Consider the following 22,059-nt stretch of genomic DNA (forward strand, 5'->3'; position numbering starts at 1 on the left):
GTGTGTATCATTTAAATGTATTTGCTTATTCAAAAATACATAGATATGTATATACAAAGAAACAAGAACAAAAATAAATTTTAAAAAGGAGATTAAGAAGAAATATAGTTTCATACTGAGTTCTACAGAATCTGTGATATGAACCTCTGGATCCTAGAATAATTATACCATACCATTATAGGTATCTAAATGTCTCAGTTAAGGAAAATTTGCAGCCTGGTTCAGACCCCCTCACCCCGAGTTGTCTTTGAATAATGAGCCATGGATATGTCTCCTAACATTCTGGCATCTTTCTCCGTGATATAATTGTTGCTTCATACACATGGCAATTGGAGTAAGTAATTGTTATTTAGAAATACACAGTAATGCATTTATGATATTATATGTTTGCACTGAAAAAGGTTTAAACTTCAAAGAGCTAACCAATGTTGGTGACTTTTTTTTAGATTTCTAGTAAATAGGTTTTGATTACCATGTACTCTGATATACTTCGTCCTAGGCTCGGATGCTCATCACAGAGGAAAACCTAATGACCATTATCATTAAGACTTTTATGGACCATTTGAGACATCGAGATGCCCAGGGCAGATTTCAGTTTGAACGATATACTGCTTTACAAGCCTTCAAGTTTAGGAGAGTTCAGAGCCTTATTTTAGATCTCAAGTAAGCTTTGTTGAATTATCCAACCACTTGAAATTTATAAAATGTCAGTGTTTACCCATATATTCATTGCTATTTTTATCTTGTTCAGGTATGTGTTAATTAGCAAACCAACTGAATGGTCAGATGATCTGAGGCAGAAGTTCCTAGAAGGATTTGATGCCTTTTTGGAATTACTCAAATGTATGCAGGTATGTATAAACTGACACATTTTAAAGGGAAACACTGGGGGCACCTGGGTGTCTCAGTTGATTAAGCGTCTGACTTTGGCTCAGGTCATGATCTCATGGTTCGTGAGTTCAAGCCCCACATCAGGCTCCTCACTGATAGTATGAAGCCTGCTTAGGATTCTCTCTCTGCCTCTCTCTCAAAATAAATAATCTCTAAAAAAATTTTTCAAAAATAAAAGGAAACACTTTCCTTTTCTTTCTTTCTTTCTTTCTTTTTTTTTTTTTTTTTTTTTTTTTTGGTTCACTGAACTGAACATCTTTTTATATTCTTTTCATTTGGGACACATTTCTAAAAGAATAATTTGGGTGACTACAATTTGGACCAAGAAGCTCCTCTTTAATTAGAAACTCTTAGCAAGGTGTAGAATGAATGAGATCCCAGCATAAGTTCTGGCATCTGCTGTGTTGTTTTTTTTGTATTTGGTTATTCTTTTGGTTACCATTAACATTCTTTCTTTGGGGATTGTAATTTTACAATGACAATCTTTTTAATATTAGGTTTACGTGGAAGCATTGTCAAGTTAATTATTTAAAAAACTATAATGTTTGATTTTTTAGTTTTAATGTTTCCATATTTCTTTTTCTCTCCTTGATGTGATATTTGTATAATACGGTATAGATCTTATTCCCCTATGTTTAATTCTCTTCTTTGGAAACACCCCCATATACAGAACAGAATCTAGAAACAGGAGCCAACTGGTGTATTTAACCACTTTTAACTGTAAGAAGGTAGATGATATCCCAAAATATCTGAGCTGCACCATTATGATTCTTTTAATAGCTATCCAACTTTCGTAAGCAAGAAATAGCAAAATTGACTGATCATTTTTGGAAAACATTCTAGTTTCTGTGTTGGGTGGTGGTTCATGATGTTTAGTTTATTATAATACTTCTGTGTTTTTTCTTATATCTGTAGAAACAATATCTACTTTGGTCATTTTATTTATTTTTTAAATGTTTTTATTTGAGACAGAGACAGAGTATGAGCAGGGGAGGGGCAGAGAGAGAGGGAGACACAGAATCCGAAGCAGGCTCCAGGCTCTGAGCTGTCAGCACAGAGCCTGATGTGGGGCTCGAACTCATGGAGTGTGAGATCATGACCTGAGCTGAAGTCGGGCACTCAACCGACTTGAGCCACCCAGGCGCCCCACTTTGGTCATTTTAAATACTTTAGTATCCTCTATTTTCTGTTATTTAATCAGTTCTGACACACCAAGAGTAGTTAGGCTAGGATCTACAAATGATACTCTTTTTTTAAAATTTTTTAATGTTTTTATTTATTTTTGAGAGACAGAGACAGAGCACAAGTTGGGGAGGGGCAGAGAGAGAGACACACAGAATCTGAAGCAAGCTCCAGGTTTGATCTGTCAGCACAGAGCCCGACACAGAGCTTCAACTCATGAAGCGTGAGATCATGACCTGTGCCAAAGTTGGACACGTAACTGGCTGAGCCCCCCGGGAGCCCCTAAAAAATTATATTCTTAATTAAGATTCTTTCAAAAATGTATATTTGTATGAAATAATATTTTACTTTCTGTTTTTCTTTTGTTTTGCTTTTTTTTCTTTCTTTCTTTTTTTTTTATGTTTGTTTATTTTTGAGAGAGAGAGAGAGACAGAGCTCAAGCAGGGGAGGGGCAGAGGGAGAGGGAGACACAGAATCCAAAGCAGGCTCCAGGCTCTGAGCTGTCAGTGCAGAGCCCGATGCAGGGCTCAAAACTGAGCTGAAGTTGGACACTTAACCAACTGAGCCACTCAGGCACCCCATGTTTTGCTTTCTTTTAGTGTCTGAGAAATTTTAGTTGCAGATTCAGAATAAGTATAAAGATTTTGTTGCAGTATATTGTAAAATATATTTATAAATTCAGTAACATTTTAAAAGCCTATCCAATTTCTTCTAATAGTTCGGTCTGTAGATGATAGGGTTAAAAATAATTCGAAGGATTGTTGCAGTGAAATACACATTTTATTGTTTAAAACATAAAAAAAATTGCCTCAATTTGTTTTATACTGGGATTTTTAATTTATATTTTAGAGACTGTTATATAAATATGTAATTTGGAGTTGGACTTACACTACTTATTCTTGTTAAAACTTCTACTCTGTATGTTTTTGTAATCAATATATGTTTCTTCTATATTATTTCTTAAGTGCCCATGTAAGAGAACAAATAAAATTTTAATCCATTTTAAATCTTTTTGCTTCCTTTAAGGGGATGGACCCAATTACACGTCAAGTAGGACAGCATATTGAAATGGAACCAGAGTGGGAGGCAGCCTTCACACTACAAATGAAATTAACACATGTCATTTCAATGATGCAAGACTGGTGTGCTTTAGACGTGAGTTTCCTCTAGGGGTAGGGGGTAAGGCGATAAATGGAGGAGGGGAAATAAACAAATTCCTCAGTAAATTCTGAGGAGATCTGGAGAGGATAGTAGTGATACTTAACTCATAAAACAGCATATTTTCCTCTCTTACCTATAAATTCCATAAAAGTTAAAATTCTGAATCCTCAGAAAAAAATTGGAAAATAGAGGAAGAAATAATCCACACTCTCTCTTCTCTTATGTTACTATCTTCATTTTTTCCATAATCCCATCTAGATTTTGAGCATATAAAAAGAGTTTAGAAATTTATCCAAAAGTAAAGCTTTACAATTGTTACATTTGTTCTGTCTTAAAATTATTTTGCTTTCCTTTGGCTATAAAGTCTAGATGAGAGCCTGTGTAAGTTAAGAGGTAAGAGAAGACTTCTGAACTATGTGTCAGAGTTAACTGGTCAAAGAGTAAAACATATTCCTGACTGAGAGACAGCTGCATCATGCTCTGTGATAAGAAAGAGTATGGTTGGTCCAGAAGCTGTGAGAAGGCTCAGGTTGGAGCACAGAGGTTGAAGGTAGAAAAGTGGACAGGTGCCTGACTTTGCAGGGCCTTGGAAAGAAATTTGGGTTTTATTCTAACAAATTGAGATGCCACTAGCGGCTACCAAGCAGAAAAAGTGACATAACCCAGTTTACATGTTTTTTAAAGTTATTCTGTGTGGAGAATAGATGGAGGAGGGAAAAAGTAGAGAGATTTAATAGATGGTTGGCTTTCCTTTGAGTTACTGGAGGTGATCAGTGGCCAGGTTTGAGAGAAATTTAGAAGGTGAAATCGCCAGTTTGGGAATAGATTGGACAGTGGGAAATGAGGGAAAGGAGGGTATTGGAATAACTTCTAGATTTCCACAGCTGTATGGAGACAGGGCACTGGAAGAGGGGGAGTTGGGGGAGGGAAGATTGAATTTGGTGTTGCCTATATTGATATTTGAGGTACTTACATACTGACTTCGTCGAATTTGAGGTGCTTATTCAATGCTGTAGAAACCCAGCCTTTTGAATAACTTACAGAAAACCCTCTTTTTTAGGAAAAAGTGTTAATTGAAGCTTACAAGAAATGCCTTGCTGTATTGATGCAGTGTCATGGTGGTTTCACTGATGGTGAACAGCCAATCACGTTAAGCATTTGTGGACATTCAGTGGAAACTATCAGATACTGTGTTTCCCAAGAAAAAGTTAGCATTCACCTCCCAGTTTCTCGCTTACTTGCAGGTAAAGCATTTCTCCCCCCCCCCCAAAGGACCCTGAAATCATCTTTTAAATTGTTGTTTGTGACTAATATTTATTGAGCACTTAGTACACATTATACTGAGAGTTTGCTAAGCATTGACTTAATCACCATCCGCCTGTGAGGTAGGTATTGTTATTGAATTTCCTTCACGGATGGGAAGACTGAGACACAGAGGTGACTTGCTTAATGTTATGCGGCAAGAAAGAGAGTGGGGATTGTGAGGTGGTTTGGCACCAGAAGCCATCTTTATAACAACCATACCATAGCACTTCTTCAGACTTTTTTTTTTTGAGAGAGAGAGAGAGAGAGAGAGAGAGAGAGAGAACATGCACGAGGGAAGGGCAGAGAGGCAGAGGGAGAGAGAATCCCAAGCAGGCTCTGCACTGTCAGCACGGAGCCCAATGCAAGGCTTCAACTCACAAACCGTGAGATGATGACATGAGCCGAAGTCAAGAGTTAGATGCTTAACCTGAGCCACCCAGGTGTGCCCCCTTCAGACTTCTTCACTGCACTTAATCACCTGTTGTTACTGCTTAACTCAACCCAGATTCAAGGTCTGTGTTGTTAAATTCAAATTGCTGTATCACTTAAGTGATTGCTGGTAAACTGAAACCACCCCCAAATTTTTTTCTCTCCCTCCAAGCTTATTTATTGATAACCTTTTTAGGGATAGTTTTTTAATCATGAGTGGTTGATTTACAAGCCATTTATATTTGGTAGAATATTTGAGGCTGCCACCTTGCAGCAACCAAAAACTTTGAATATACATTCGTCCATCTCTGCAGACTCATTTCAGTGTAGCTTCCTTCTGTATTTCTTGATTTCAGGGATTCTTTTTTTTTTAATTGTAGGAAATCTTATCCTGCTCACATACTGTTGTTCCCTTTAGTTCCATTTTTAACTGAGAGAGTAGAAAGAAGTTCTAAAGGTAGCTATTTTTACTCATTGCAGCATTTGTAATTTAAGTGTATGGCTCAGTAACCTAATATGACGTGAAAGTGGGGTGCGTGTGTGTATGTGTGTAAGAAATTGTAGAGAACTGATACCATTTCTTCCTTAAACGTTTGGTAGAGTTCGTCAGTGAAGCCATAAGAACCTGATACTTTCTTTTTTGGAAGGTTATTAACTACCGGTTCCATTTCTTTAATGGATGTAAGTTAATTCTAGTTATCTGTTTCTCCTTGTATGAGTTTGGTAGTTTGTGTTTTTCAAGAAACTGGTACATTTCATCTAAGTTATCAAATTTGTGGGCATAGGGCCATTCCTGGTATTCCTTTATTCTTTTAATGTCCATGGGATCAGGACTAATAATCCCTGTTTTCTGAAGGCAGTTTTTCATTGTTCTGACCATTATCCCATCTTCCTCCTGCTAGAGCCTAGCATTAGAATAGTCTTCTGGAAGTTGTGAAGATTTAAGATAACTTAGCCATCTGGATGTCAGTAGTACGACAAATGGAACAACAACCAAAAAAAAAACAAATGGAACAACAAAAAAGCACTTAGTATGAAATTATGATTGTGGGAAGAAATCTCTTATTTCTGTAACTTGTTCAGGCCCAGTTGTGTTTCTGTAAGTGCTTTGGGCATCCTGAACCTGTTGATAGTCAATATGAGCAGGTAACAGCGTGGTGTTGTGGAAGAGTATTCAGCTGGAGTGCAGGAACGTTGGTCCTGTTTACTGCTCAGCTGCTGATCTTTGCTGCCTTTAAAAATCTGGTTGTATGATGGAGGCTGATGCTGATAGTTACCCACAAGGAAAATAGTACCCTTCAGATGTACTAGTTTCTGCCTAGGTGTCTACCACTCTCAAACCTTCTCAGTGAACATTTTTGAGCATTCTACTCACTGTTGATAAAGCTTGGCCTGAATGCTTATAATCTAATTGAAGAGCTAAGGAAACACATACAAAATAGTTCAAGAACAACTTGGAGTGTGTACTAATGGAGGTTGAGTGTCAGAGTGGCAGAATGAGACTCAAAATGTAGGTCTTCTCGGGTGACAAAAGCCTTAAGCCAGGCTTGACCCACATGGCCAACATCCACTGATAAGATTATAAAAACCATTCCCTGTTTAGACAACATAAACAGGATAATTAATTCTTAAGTAACAGAATTAACTAAGGTGGAGCTATACAAGAGCCCTTTGCAGTCAGGAACTTAAGAGGCTTTGATCTTAAACTGGAAGTTCTGGGGAACTTAATTCTGAGATCAGGATCCACGCAGACCATGAATCCCAGAACCAGTTTCCCTGTTCACTTGCCAGAAGGATCTCTCCTACTATACTTTAAATGGGAACAGACTCCATAGCCCAATGAAACATGACCCTTCAAGTTGGCATAACATATATAAATTGCTTTAATAGTTCTATAACTGCTTTTGTGTGTTTGTATGTCTAACATTTATCTCCATAAAATGTCATCCGTGTATATCAGTACATGTAATTAAGACTGTGGTTCTAAATGTGCCTTTGATCCAGAGGTTCATTAGAATATCAATTAAAAAGCTTCATTTATGGATGCAATTCATTTTCTATCTTAATTTGTAATGGGATACGTTCCCAAAGAAAAAGAGAAAAGAAGTTAGATACAAAGTTGAGTGAATATTTAGGACTTTTTTCTAAGTGACTTGCAGTTGTAGAAATACTTTTTTGTTTATTCTTCCATGCAGGTTTACATGTATTATTAAGCAAAAGTGAAGTGGCATATAAATTTCCAGAGCTACTACCTCTAGTAAGTAGTACTAACATTTAAAAGTAAATACCTATGTACTATGTTCCATGTATTTGAAATCAGTTTGAAACAAACTTTATTAAACAAGAGTTCTTCAGAAAAACAGAACCAGAGGAAGAGTGTATCCACATGCATGTGCACATGGGTATGTAAGTATGGAGAAAGAAAGAGACAGAAAAAAAAAATGGATTTATTGTAAGGAATTGGCTCATGCACTTATGGGCCTGACAAGTGTGAAATATGCCTGCCTGGCAGTCTGGCATGGCAGGCTGAGGACCCCAGGAAGAGTTGATGTAGTCTGAGGACCAAAGGCAATCTGGAAGCAGAATTTCTTCATCCTGTGCTTTCTCTTAAGGCCTTGAACTAATTGGATGAGGTCCACCCACATTATGGAGAGTAATCTGCTTCACTCAGAGTCTACTGATTTAAAAATTAATCATGTCCACAAAATACCGTCACAGCAACATTAACTGGTGTTAATCAAAAACGGTGCCATGGCCTGTCCAAGTGGACACATAAAATTAACCGTCACACAAACATACTTTGAGTAATTTTAACTACTGTTTTATATAAAGTTTCCATCCCTATCAACCAGTCTTCTTCATAGAGTTAAGATTTTTGAGGTTTTTTTTGTTTTGTTTTATTTTTTGTCTTTACAGAGTGAACTTAGCCCACCCATGTTGATAGAACACCCTCTTAGATGTCTTGTTTTATGTGCCCAAGTACATGCAGGAATGTGGAGAAGAAATGGGTTCTCTTTAGTAAACCAGGTAAGTGTATTTTTAGTTTATGAGTAGTTTTCATCCATTCCTTTGACTTCTGTGAAGGTTATAATTTTCAACATACTTAAGTCTTTGAAAGTTGAGTATCTATATTAAAATTGTTCAAGAAGATAAATGTAAGGTTAAACCAAAATGTTTCTTGGAACTTTTATTCATACTTTGTCAAGAAACAATATCAAAAGTACAAATGAACTTAATTTTCTTGATATTTAACTTGAGATCATTTTTTAGAACAACAAATGTAATATAATAAAAATTCAGATTTCATCCCTTTAAATTGTGGTAAAAGTTCTATTAGATGGTTGTCAGAGGGGAGGGAGTCAGAGGATGGGTAAAATGGGTGAAGCTGAGTGGGAGGTATAGGTTTCTAATTTTGGAGTCAGGATGAGAGGCACAGCATAGGGAATAGAGTCAATGGTATTATAATAGTGTTATATGGTGACAGATTGTACCTATACTTGTGAGCACAGCGTAACATGTAGACTTGTCCGATCACTGTCTTGTACACCTGAAACTCATGTAACATTGTGTGTCGACTCTACTTCAATCAAAAAAAGCTCTATAGTAATTAGCTCTGAAATTGAGGTTTTAAGTTTTAGACTTCATCAAGTCTTGGTATAGATAAGGTTCCCCCCCCCCCCATTTTTCGTAGCTATAAACCTTACAGAAGTAACTTTCTTGGGAGAACCAGAAAGTTGGCTGCAAAATGTGAACCATACAGTGAACACTGAAATCTGAAAATTTCTAATTAATCTCTGCTAAGATAGTATTAACTGTTGAGGAAGCCACATTGTGTGTTGGTGCGTGTGCACACACACACATTCACACTTGCATTGAACCCATGTGCTCTTGGGGATTGGGGAGAGGAGGGACCTGCACAAATAAAAACCTATTTGCCCAATGTAATTATTATTTTTTTTTTTTTAGATTTATTACTACCACAATGTGAAATGCAGGCGTGAAATGTTTGACAAGGATATAGTAATGCTTCAGGTAATGAATTAAAAGCATTAAACTTACAGTTCATAGGGAATTGTTTTCCTTGTTATTTCTACAGAACCCAGCACTTAGGATTACTTCCAAATCTGTAACTTTAGCCTAGCCCTGTCTACTGAGCTCCAAACTCATATGACTAAGAGCCTGTAGAACATTTTCATCTAGATTTCCTGGACACATCTCAGATTTAACATATTCAAACTACTCTTATTTCCTCCATACCTTCCTCCTATCTTGCGTTTCCTACCTTGGTGTATTGTTCAACAGTGTATATAGTTGTTAGAGTCAGAAACCTGAAAGCCGTCCTTTTTTCATTGTCCTCTGATTAAAGCCCCAACCCCGTTAAACTGATTTGATTTCCAAGGCTTGTGAAACTTACCTTTCTTAAAATTCTCTGAAATTGCCATGCTCTGTCTTAAGTCTTAAACTCTGCACATTTCTTTCTTTTGCTCCCTAGTTTGCCCACCCTACCTGCTTCCTTTTCCATTTACCTAGTGACTTGTTTTCCTGCATGTCTTAGTGTTCAGGGTCACTTTCTCCAGAAAGCCATTGCAGACACACAATAATGTGGCTACATATCCCATTTGGGAAGGCCCATAGCATGGTGCTCATCCCCAGCGTAGCTTTCATAGCTCTGGATTGTGGTTGCCTATTTACTTCTTGTCCCCTCCACTAAATCACGGCAACTATATCTTAGTCCCTGTTTGTCTGTTGTGCATAGCACAATACTTATCATATAGTAGTTTTTCCATATTATTGCTGTGGATTGAAAAATTATAGAAAAGTTATGGAATGTAAATTTCAAAAATGATTGGTTCAAAATAAATTAAAATCCAAGTTGATTTAGAATTTATACAGATGAAATTAAAGGAGAATTAAACTAATATTTAAAAGCTGTTACTTCAGTTAGTATAGTTTTTATCAGCAAAAATTAGTTTGAGAGTTCTTGATAACAATCTAATATCACGTATATAAAAAGTACTAGAAGCTTAATTGCCATATCACGTTTCTCTCTGAGTCCACATACTAGACGGTGATAGGAGAATGCTGAAATAAAACTTAAGAACTGCATTCATGGGGCTGCAAGTAATTCAAAGCATTAAAAGGAAAGAGAACCTATAGTCCATGTTACTCTGATGTGTTGGTTTAGAGGAGGGTTGTTTTGTTTCTGTTTCATTTTGTTTTACCATCTTAGATTCTTGTCCACACTTGTAGCTTCCACAAGTAGGGAATTGGGCTAAATGGGTTTTCGTCTTGTATTGGGATTGGTGACTAAGCTATTTTCACCTATGCAGCCCAAAATATCTTCCACTAATTATTTAGTAACCCTTTTGACCTCCCTCTTTTCCTTTATCTCAAACATTAAAAAAAAAAAAAAAAGACAGGTGTCTCTATGATGGATCCGAATCATTTCCTGATGATAATGCTCAGCCGCTTTGAACTTTATCAGATTTTCAGTACTCCAGACTATGGGAAGAGATTTAGCTCAGAGATTACCCATAAGGTAAGAGCATGTTTTATAAGCCCGTTTATAAGCCTCATTTAAAGAAGTATCTTCCATTCTTTTGGGGTACATTCATCACCTGAGATAATACAGTACTGGTATTCTTATCTCTGAACTTTCTCTCCCCCCACTTGCTACAGGATGTAGTTCAGCAAAATAATACTCTAATAGAAGAAATGCTATACCTCATCATAATGCTTGTTGGTAAGTTTGGATTGTTTGCGACCTTTATAAAATTACATTGGTTTTTGTGGTGGCAAATAGTTCAGAATTTCTGAGCTATGTTTCTTTTAGTTGAGCGGTTCTTCAGTTTGGGGAGAAGGTTAGAGCATCCACGTCTTTCTCCCCTCTGGTTACTGTAGCACCGAGAGTGATGGTCCTGTGGCAATTTGGAACAAGAGAGTAGACCTACTGAAGTAGAATAATCTGAAAGACTCCTTGTCTGAGGAGAAAGAAGGGGAACAGAAGAGTATACCAAGCAAGAATAGGATATTTAGGATCTATTTACTGTTACTTTATATCTTAGGGATGTTTCCTCCCATGGTTTTGTGTCACAAAACTTATCTTGGCTTTAGATACAATAATAATAATAATAATAATAATAATAATAATAATAATAAATTAATAGAGACATGTGGCTAATAGATGCAGGTTTCTTACTGCCTGTATTTTCAGTCTTGTCACCTCCATCTTTCCTATTCTTTTATCCTATACCTTCCCCACCTCCTCTGCTATTTTAGACTCTGTAGTTCATAGAACAGAGAATCCTGGCTACTGTCAGGAGGTGATATCTTATTTGCCACTAGATAGAAGGACAAAGGAAGGCTCCTCTCCCTGCTACCATGTGGCAGATGGCGGGAAAAGCGGTTTCCGAGGCTACTGGTTCAACTACTGCTGTACCACTTTTCTACTACATCCAGTTCCTTCCTGCCTTCTGATCCCATTCTTTCAAAACAGCAACCAGAGTTTTCTCTCCTCTGCCCAAACCCTGCACTCACTTGTTGTGTCTGAGCCTCAGAGGTTAGGAGCTGCTCTGACCCTAGCTTGTTGCCGAGCCAGTTGCTACCTTCCCATTGCATAGAAAGAAAAATATATTGTGTTGCGTGAATTGTAAGTATATACTGCTTAAGTATGCTGGTTATGTTAAATGTGTGGATATGTGCTTTTGCATTGACAGGAGAGAGATTTAGTCCTGGAGTTGGACAGGTAAATGCTACAGATGAAATTAAGCGAGAGATTATCCATCAATTAAGCATCAAACCTATGGCTCATAGTGAACTGGTGAAGTCTTTACCTGAAGATGTAAGTACCTATACCTTAAAAAAGAAATTTAGAAATTCTTCCCTCCCTGTCAGGCTAGTGTGTAGAGATTACTTCTGTATACCTTTTCCAGTGGTAAAGACTACAGTTCTAGGACATGTATAACTCCTACTAGTCGCTCTTACTAGAAATAGAGGGGTGCTTGGCTGGCTCAGTTGCAGAGCATGTGACTCTTGAATGTGGGGTCATGGGTTTGATCCCCATGTTGGGCATAGAGATTACTTTAAAAAAAATTTTTAATGCTGAAAAAAAAAGAGAATACTAGGGATGGGGGATAGAAAAGAGCATAGAATCTCTTACAGGGAATTCTTAGAAGAGATAAGGATGCTAAATAAAAGTAAACCTGGTCTTGGGGCGCCTGGTGGCTCAGTCGGTTGAACGTCCAGCTTCAGTTCAGGTCATGATCTCGTGGTTCGTGAGTTCGAGCCCCACGTCAGGCTCTGTGCTGACAGCTCAGAGCCGAGGCCCTGCTTCGGGTTCTGTCTCCTTCTTTCTCTGCCCCTCTCCCGCTCACACTCTGTGTCTGTCTGTCTCTCTCTCAAAATAAATAAACATTAAAAAAAAAAGTAAACCTGGTCTTGAGAACTGAATTTATGTATCCAGTAGATAAGGGCTTGTTATAGAGTCTTTACTACAAAGTTGCCATGGGTGGTGTAATGTTTAACCTAGTGTATTGGAGAAGGAAGTGAGAAAATACCTGCCCGGCTGTGTTGAGCAAACTGAAGTTTTCCAGAGCTTTTTCCTTCTGAAGCATTCAAAAACTCTTCTTAGGGAGCCATCTCTTTTCCTTCTAGTGAATGTAAAATAATGTTCATGGGCATTCAGAAGCTAATTATAACTGTAGGATCTCAAGGTCTTTGGCCACCTATTTTTCAGCCACAGGGTTTTTCAGATAGATAACCAACACCTATGGTTAGGAGTGGTCCTTATTTCCTTGAGGCTTTTTAAAATGTTTCCCCAAATTTGAAACATAGATCAAAACTTTCAACCTTAATGGTCATTCTTCTGGGATTTAAACCCCTATTTGTTTCATAGTAATACTTCCTTTAAACTTTGCATTATGAAAAATTTCAAATATCTATAGAAGTAGAAAACATAACAGAACCCATCTCCAGTTTCAACTAGTCTTGTTTTATCTTTACCCCAACCATGAATCCCTGCCCCCGCCCCCGATTATTTTGTTAAGAATGTCAAGTTTACCCACAGATGACACACGCTCTCCACCATCCAACCAAAACCACAGCGTGAGTTTGCAACAGGGGAGGGAAAAAAAAGAATCAAAACTTCCAAGGCCCTGGTTTTTTTCTTAAAAGTACTTGAAAAAGGAAAATTCATTTGTGTTTTTTATTTACATTTAATATTTTTTGTATGTATTGTTAGGGGTCAACCATTTTTAATGATCTCAGATGACCAAACCAGCCTTTGGAGTGTTCTCTGTTCTACTTCTGTTCTTTACTTGTGGTGGACCATGTTCGTTATAATTTCAAAGGAGAAAAAAAAAAAACTTTGAAAAAAAAACAAACAGAAACAACAACAACAAACAGTCTTAATTCCGAGCATTCCAGTAACTTTTTTTATGTATGTACTTAGCTGTACTATAAGTAGTTGGTTTGTATGAGATGGTTAAAAAGGCCAAAGGTAAAAGATTTCATTTTTTTCCTTTTTGTCTGTGCTGTTTTATTTATTTTTTTGGCCTGTTTGATACAGGTGTACTGTTGTACAACAGTAATCCAGAATTTGATTTTGCTGAGCTGTTCTAACCAAAACAAAACAAACAAACAAACAAACAAAAAGCCCAGAATACCAGGTTTACCATTTCATCTATAACTAGAATTGTATGTGTGTAAAACAATGGTTCTCGGCCAGGGACAACTTTGCCCCCACGAGACATTTGGCCAGATCACCACTCAGGGCAGGGTCGTATGGTGCTCCTGGCATCCAGTGAGCAGAGGCCAGAGGTGCAGCTGAATATCCTGCAATGCACAGGACAGAACCCCCACAGCAAAGAATTGTCTGCTCTAGATGTCAGCAGGGCCAACATGGAGAAACTGGTCCACAAGGACTTTTAGGAAAACTTGTCTATCCGTATGCCACGATCACACCTAAAAGAACAATAATCAATAATTTCTTAATACCACTAGATATCTAGTCAGGATAAAAATTACTTGTGCTTTTTTAATACAGGAAACAAATCCTGAGTTGCTAGATGAGGAAGCAATTACAGTTTCACTTCGACTTTAGAATAAAGAAGAATACAATTTAAAACAGCATTTTAAAATACATCTTGTACAAAGTAATGGCAACTATATTTACCAAACATTTTTGACCAGAGAATTCTTTAATTAGAATTCCTATTAACATCTTGTTATTAATAGGATATGATTTCGGAAATGCTGTTTTACCAAAAATAGATAAGAAATTAGTGTAACCTTCACGAAATGCTAAATATCTTACATAAATTTTAAATGTTATGTGTACTTTGTGCTTTTAAGTTAATTCCTTTTGAAAGCTGTCACCTTGAAACCGTAGGATAGTGACTTATTTTTAACTGTATGAGTCTGAATGAATGTTAGCTTATCAACTAAGTTTCCCTCGTTATGTATTAATAATTATGTTTACTATGGAATATAAAAATTATGTTTACTATGGAATATAAAAACTGGGATAATAGTATAGCTGCTTCATAGAGTTGCTGTGTAAGGCTTAAGAAGAGAAAAGCACAGGGGCACCTGGGTGGCTCAGTGGGTTAAGCATCCAGCTTCAGCTCAGGTCATGATCTCATGGTTTGTGGGTTCGAGCCCTGCATTGGACTCTGTGCTGACAGCTCAGAGCCTGGACCCTGCTTCTGTGTCTCCCTCTCTCTTTCTGCCGCTCATTGCTCACGTTCTGTCTCACTCTCTGTCAAAAATAAAAGTTAAAAAAGAGAGAGAGAAAAGCACAATGTTTAAAGTGCTAGCAGATACACAATTAACATGAAACACACTTGTTTCTCATACTGTTAGGAGAACAAGGAGACTGGCATGGAGAGCGTAATTGAAGCAGTTGCGCATTTCAAGTGAGTTTACTTCCTGTTGTTTCCCGTTCAGTTGTTTTTAATATATTAATTTTTCTTGGTGCTTCCTTTGATGGAACTGAGAATGAAATTGTTGCCTTCAGAGAGTGACAGCCTTTTCAGATACAAATTTCTGAACTAGATTTCTCACTGTCCTTTCACTCTTCTGATCTAGCTCTTCACTCAGTAACTAAAATTGATTTATAAGAATGTTCACTGTGCTCAGAACCAGTGTTCATAGCTGATAGTTTCAGATAATTGACATTAAACTGAACAGATGACCTAAGGCAGTGCATTGAGCTTTCTTAAAACTGCTTTCTTCGTTTTCATTTGAATGCGTCTCCTAAGTTATGGGATGGCCTTTGAATACTGCCTTCACTCTTCCAGTGCATTGCCCAGTCAGTAAACCAGTTTATCCCCACTAAGGTTGTTGAGGCAGCTTCTCAATGCTGCTTTTTCCTTGCTCCCACCCCAACAGTAATGTCTTTATTTTTGTTGATTATAAAGATACAATATATGGGGACATCTGGGTGGCTCAGCCAGTTAAACATTGACTCTTGATCTCAGCTCAGGTCTTGATCTTGGGGTCATGAGTTCAAGCCCTGCATTGGGCTCTGCACTGGGTGTGAAGACATTAAATTAAATTAAATTAAATTAAATTAAATTAAATTAAATTAAATTAAAAGATACAACACTTGCTTTTAGAGAAAATACAGAAATATATATAATATATATAAAAGATATATATATATATACACATATATATATATATATAAAAGATTCTCTAAACCTTAAAATTGTACCTACTTTTTTCCACTTCTACTCTGATAAGTAGAACTTATCAGAGATATCTTTATATGTCAAAGTTTAAAAATTATTATTACTTTTAATGATGTTCAACTGTTTAAAGGTGTTGTAACGTGCGTAACCTATTCCCTATAGTTAGACTTTGAATTGTCACTACAATGACCATCGCATTCACCTGTCCAGTTAGGATTAATTCAAAGTGGATGTGTCAGGCAAAATGATGTACATAGAGCTTTGCTGTAGATTGCCAAATTAACCCATAGAAAATAGTAACAGCATGGGGCGCCTGGGTGGCACAGTCGGTTAAGCGTCCGACTTCAGCCAGGTCACGATCTCGCGGTCCGTGAGTTCGAGCCCTGTGTCGGGCTCTGGGCTGATGGCTCAGAGCCTGGAGCCTGTTTCCAATTCTGTGTCTCCCTCTCTCTCTGCCCCTCCCCCGTTCATGCTCTGTCTCTCTCTGTCCCAAAAATAAATAAAACGTTGAAAAAAAATTTAAAAAAAAAGAAAATAGTAACAGCTTACATCCACCAGAAGTAAATGAGAGCTTTGATTTTTTTATTCTGTTATCTAAGCTTGTCTCATAAATTAGTGTATGACTTTAGTAATAATATTTTAAGGACTTTTTTTCCATAGAAAACCTGGATTAACAGGACGAGGCATGTACGAACTGAAACCAGAGTGTGCCAAAGAGTTCAATTTGTATTTCTATCACTTTTCAAGGGCAGAGCAGTCCAAGGTAATTGGGAAAATTAAAAGTGTACTGAGGAAGAGCTGTGTTTCTTTGTTTTTCCTAAACAACTTTTACTGCTTTTCAGAGATTGAAAAAGGATACATTTTTATTATAGGAAATTTGAAAAATATAAAAAGTATAATGAAGGAAAGTATAGATTACCTAAAATATCACTTCCTAACATTTTGGGTTCCCCCTCCCCATACATAAGATCTTTTGCTACATACATAAGATCTATATAATTATATACATAACCACACATATGTATTTTACTGGCTTTTGAAGACAGATTGTCAACCTATGTAATAGTCAGTTAAGCTATTTTATGTTCATTTCAGAATTGCTACTACTTAACATGTTTTCCAATAGAAATTTATGGAATTTTCCTCATGAGTCTTAGTCAAATTTTGTCTTTTAGCAGTCTACTCTTAAAATACTTTTTCAGTAGATGGCGTTAATTAAACTTGAACATGAAGCTTTTGTTTAGTTTTAGATGCGTGTTGCAGAGCTCAGACCCAAATAACTTTTTTGGTTTTGGTTTGTATATGTTTCCCCTGCTTTTTAAAATAAGAAAGAACTCCTTGGGGTTTGGGGGGTGGGGGGGTGGTTAGTGGGGAAAAAAATAACCTTGATGTGTTGGTGTGGGGAGGGGGGACTATATATAAAACTAAGGGTAAATCTCTTCTAAAATCAGAAGATGAGAGGCACCTGGATGGCTTAGTCAGTTAAGCATCTGACTTCGGCTCAGATCATGATCTCATGGTTCCTGAGTTCGAGCCCATCATTGGGCTCTCTGCTGTTAGCATGGAGCCTGCTTCAGATCCTCAGTTTTCCGCCTCCACCTCTCCCCCCACACCCGCCAACAAAAAAAATAATAAAGTAAATAAATAAGTAAAATGAAATCAGAAGATGATATGACAAAGACTAACTTAGTAGTTTTGGGTATTAGGTGGTTGTGCATTGCTAATTCCCTGTCCAAATGTCTTCCTTTCTTATTAGGCAGAGGAAGCTCAACGGAAATTGAAAAGACAAAATAGGGAAGATACAGGTACTTTTAATCTTTCTAAAACTCTCTTGTCAGTCTCTTCTCCTTGTTAAACGTTTTCTATCGACTATAATGATTATCCTTGATGAAGTGAAAGATTTAAATATATGCTTTCCGAGGGAACATTCAAGGCTAATAAATATGCAAATATAGGAATAAGTCTGAGTCACCTTTGGGTTACTGATTTTGTCTCAGATCCTAAGACATTTCTAGGGAAAACAAAGCTTTCCTCTGTACTGCTTCTATTTATGTAGCTGTTTTTATGCATTTGACCTTGAGAAGGTAAAATATAGTTTTAACATGTGTATTAGTGGATATTCTTTGAGTGAAGACCTGTCAGAAGTATCTAATACAGGGATAGGTTTGTTTGTTTTTGTTTTGTTTTTTAAGCATGTTCTACAAAGAAACCAATAATAACTTTATTTGTGCAGCACTTCCACCTCCAGTTCTGCCTCCATTTTGCCCTCTGTTTGCAAGTCTGGTAAACATTTTGCAGTCAGACGTGATGTTGTGCATCATGAGGACAATACTGCAGTGGGCTGTAGAACATAATGGATATGCCTGGTCTGAGTCCATGCTGCAAAGGGTAGGTTTGAAGACATTTATTATTTATATTTCTGCGCGTTTTGGGTAAAAGCCAGAATATTCTTGTCCATATCTATATACAGACAACTTAGCACAAAATGCCATGTTACCTTAATTTGAAATATAGTAATATTATTACTGTTTTTTGTGTCTGACAGCGAAAATGATAGCCAGGCAGATATGTTTTTATACCACATGGTTGTGGTTCCCTTTTCTTGTTGGTCTATCTGCTTCTCATTGATTGTTGGTGATATGTCTTTGTTTATGCAGTACTCTGACGTTTGTATAATGTGTTATCTTTGACCTGTGTTTTTTATTTAATTCCCTCAAAACCCCCGTGGGTTCATCAGTATCTGTATTTTGCAGTTGAAGAAATTGAAACTCACAGACTAATGGTCTTATAGCTAGTAAGTGACATGTCTAGAACCTTGTTGGTATTTTACTTTATAGCTTTGATGTAACTCATTGAATTATTTATTTATTGAATTCACACAACATCCCTTTTGGGTAGATACAACTTTTTCCATTATGTAGATGAGCAAGTCAGTTTTCAGTGAGATTCAGTCAGCTTGTGTGTGTTACTCAATTAGTAAATAACATAATAGTAATTATTCAGTTAATAGACTTAGCCTACTCTGTACCTTATTCTGTGCTAAGTACTTTTACGTACAATATTTGCAATCTGCAGAACTCTAAAGGGAAACTGGTTTTTTCCATTTTAAAGATGATGAAATTAGGCTCAGAGGGATTCCCTGAAGCCATGTAGCTTGAAAGCAGTGAAGCCAGGATACAAATGAAAGTGAGCATTCTTCCAGAGCCTTCTTCCAAAGCTACTTTTCTTTCCATTGTCTCCGCACCCTCAAGTATCTCATTGGCTAAGATGTGTGTATACTTATACCCCCCTCCCATTTATAAATATGCTTAAAACGTAAAAGCACAAAGCTATGGTCTACTAGAGACCATCAGTATTATCTGAGCAAAAGATTTGTCGGAAATGATAGAGAAAAAAAAAGAATGAAGGCTATTTACCTTTTGTGTACATTTGCTTTGTGTCATTCAAGCTAACCTAATTCATCCAAGTCTCCAACAGCCACAGTAGCTCTTCGTGTGGGGAAACGTACAGATGCCATACGTACATCTCCTTCAAAAATTGAGGAGCAGGATAAGAGCAGTAAAAATGCAAATAGACTCAGTGTAATTTTATATTTTCTTAGAAGCCTGGTAAGGAATTTTTTGCGAGATATAAAGAAGAACTGTAAACATCATTATAAGTTACATGGCATTAGAAATAAAAGTATCTGTCTTTCTGCGATGATTAAGATTTTTAGTCCTTAGAGAAATTTAAGTAGAAAGTATTGTAGACTAGCTCATTACATGATAGATGCTTTCAGCTCTAATTATTTGGCCACTGAGATTCTTTGAAGATTTTTTTAAGACCATAGTATAGGGATAGCATAAAACTGAAAAGTACAGGGGCGCCTGGGTGGCTCAGTCGGTTGGGCGGCCGACTTCGGCTCAGGTCATGATCTCGCGGTCCGTGAGTTCGAGCCCCACGTCGAGCTCTATGCTGACCTGCTCAGAGCCTGGAGCCTGTTTCGGATTCTGTGTTTCCCTCTCTCTTTGACCCTCCCCCATGCATGCTCTGTCTCTCTCTGTCTCAAAAATAAGTAAACGTTAAAAAAAAAAATTAAAAAAAACTGAAAAGTACATATTATATGAATGGTTGGTCAGAGTTTGAATTTAATAAAAATTAGTACTTCAGCCTGTTTTTTACTGCACTTGGTCTTCAGTGGTTTGCTTTATCTTTTCTCAATCATGAACATTTTTGTTATTTCTTACAAACATATGTACTTGGTTTTTGATTTACTAAAAGTTACAAAATATTTTATTTGAGGTGTTACATTTAATTGGAATGGCACTTCAGGAAGAAAAACAGCATTTGGACAGTGTCACAGAAGAGCATGTAGTAACATTTACCTTCACTCAGAAGATATCAAGTATGTATATACACTTTTTACTAAACTAATTCAAGATACCAGTGATTTTAAATATGGAATATAACCTCTTATTTGCTCATGTAAATTCTAAACAGGTTATAATGGATCCAAATTTCTGAGGCTGTATGTATTCATCTGTGTGTTAAAGGTACTATATCAGATCCTGATATATATTCATAAAAATACTTAGGGACTGTGCATACTTAAAATACATAAATTTTAATTTATAAACTGAAAACCTTAATGAGGAGTCCTTAATTTGAAATCAATGTAGTGCATACATTTAAATTCTCACATATGCTTTTGAAAACACAAAGTATGCTATCAGGATTTCACTTCTACATTATTGCTGTTACCTTATAAAGACACCGAAAAGAAGAAAATGTGCTGTAGGGAATTAGTGTATCATTTATATAAAGTAATGCGATTTTTTTCTCAAAGGCCAGGAGGCTTTTTTTCTAGCTTTTTTTTTTTTTTTTTTTTTAATGTTTATTTATTTTGAGAGAGCGTGTGCATGAGGGAAGGGGCAGGGGATGAGAGAGAGAGAATCCCAAGCAGGCCCCACACTGTCAGCATAGAGCCTAACGCAGGGCTCAGTCTCCCCAACTTGAGATCATGACCTGTGCCAAAATCAAGAGTCAGACACTTAACTGACTGAGCCACCCAGGCACCTCTTTACTAGCTTTTTATTATTAAAAATTTTAAACATACAGGCAAGAGTTGGTACAGTAAACATCCATGTACCTACCACTTAGATTCAGTAATTAGTACTTTGCTATATTTACTTTAATATTTGCACACTTTTTAAAACCATTTGTTTTAGCCATCGTGTTTCTTCTCTAAGGAAAAGGTTTTCCTTTACTGATTTTCAAAATAAGCAGTTGGTCTAAAGTTGCCTTCAGTGGTGACAACTGTAAATCTTTTTTGTTTGCTTAGGACGGTTGTGTGTTTGGTTTTTAATATTACTCTTGGAGGGCACCTGGGTGGCTCAGTCTGTTGACTGACCAACCCTTGATTTCAGCTCAGGTCATGATCCCAGGGCTTTGGGATTGAGCCCCGTGTCGGGCTCCGCACTGAGCGTGGAGTCTGATTAAGAGTCTCTTTCCCTCTCTCCCTTTGCCCCTCTCCCCTGCTCACATGCTCATTTTCTCTCTCTAAAAAAAGAAAAAAATACTACTCTTTGATTTTTATTTATTCAGTGTTTTATAGTCACATATCAAGATTTCCTTTTTAAAATAGTTTCTTTTTGAAGCTTAAACTGCCAATCTTGGTCAGTGGGAATCTATTCAATTGGCTTCACTGTTCTTTTGACCCAAGCCCATTAGTATTTGCGCACCACATTGCTTTCTGGCACAAAAGATGCCCCGGGCACATTTGTGCTTTCCCTGCCCCAGACCTACAATCATCCATTTGCTGAGGTATTTTAAAGAATTTATGGTGGTATCCTGGGAGGGACAGTAGGTGTTATGACAGGAGTGGTCTTATTTGCTGCTAGTTCTCTATTTTTCCCCTTTTGCCCTCATCCAGGAAAGTGGGAGGAAGACAGGAAACTGCCTTTCCCCACTGAAGACTATGTTGTTAGGTGCCAGCCTTTCCCTATTCTTTTCTCTGTCAGTATTTCTTCCTATGGATTAGCATTGTATCTTGTGCCGTCTTTTTTTTTTACTTCAGGATAACCACACAGAAAACTCCCTAATTTCATCCACTCATCACTATACAATCTCAGATTCTGTTTCTCTTTTTGTCTTTCTTTTCAATAATCATCATTTTCTCTGAACATTCTTTATATTTCTCTTTAAATTTTTTTAAATGTTTTTATTTATTTTTGAGAGAGAGAGAGACATAGCGTGAGCAGGAGAGATACAGAGAGAGAGGGAGACACAGAATCCAAAGCAGGCTCCAGGCTCTCAGCTGTCAGCACAGAGCCCGACACGGGGCTCGAACCCATGAACCACGAGATCATGACCTGAGCCAAAGTCGGATGCTTAACCAACTGAGCCACCCAGGCACCCCTCC

The 22,059-nt window shown here is 37.2% G+C and overlaps 1 protein-coding gene across 14 annotated transcripts in view; it reads left to right on the plus strand.

Moving 5' to 3' along the window:
- Nucleotides 1–22,059, plus strand: part of UBR2 (ubiquitin protein ligase E3 component n-recognin 2) — a 125,206-nt gene that overhangs the window by 71,607 nt on the left and 31,540 nt on the right. For 11 of the 14 annotated variants that reach the window (XM_047858077.1, XM_047858079.1, XM_047858071.1 and 8 more), the window contains 15 exons: nt 500–663; nt 752–851; nt 3,100–3,228; nt 4,295–4,478; nt 7,164–7,225; nt 7,885–7,995; nt 8,935–9,000; nt 10,385–10,507; nt 10,648–10,711; nt 11,685–11,809; nt 14,830–14,882; nt 16,320–16,422; nt 17,416–17,464; nt 17,893–18,047; nt 19,941–20,043. In XM_047858077.1, coding sequence (XP_047714033.1) covers nt 500–663; nt 752–851; nt 3,100–3,228; nt 4,295–4,478; nt 7,164–7,225; nt 7,885–7,995; nt 8,935–9,000; nt 10,385–10,507; nt 10,648–10,711; nt 11,685–11,809; nt 14,830–14,882; nt 16,320–16,422; nt 17,416–17,464; nt 17,893–18,047; nt 19,941–20,043 — 1,591 coding nt within the window. Of the gene's footprint in view, nt 1–181; nt 322–499; nt 664–751; nt 852–3,099; nt 3,229–4,294; nt 4,479–7,163; nt 7,226–7,884; nt 7,996–8,934; nt 9,001–10,384; nt 10,508–10,647; nt 10,712–11,684; nt 11,810–14,825; nt 14,883–16,319; nt 16,423–17,415; nt 17,465–17,892; nt 18,048–18,770; nt 18,846–19,940; nt 20,044–22,059 lie in introns of those variants that run through there. The other 3 variants (XM_047858080.1, XM_047858081.1, XM_047858082.1) reach the window with 3 other exon arrangements.

This window comes from Prionailurus viverrinus, chromosome B2, assembly GCF_022837055.1.
Source record: "Prionailurus viverrinus isolate Anna chromosome B2, UM_Priviv_1.0, whole genome shotgun sequence".
NCBI lineage: Eukaryota > Metazoa > Chordata > Mammalia > Carnivora > Felidae > Prionailurus > Prionailurus viverrinus.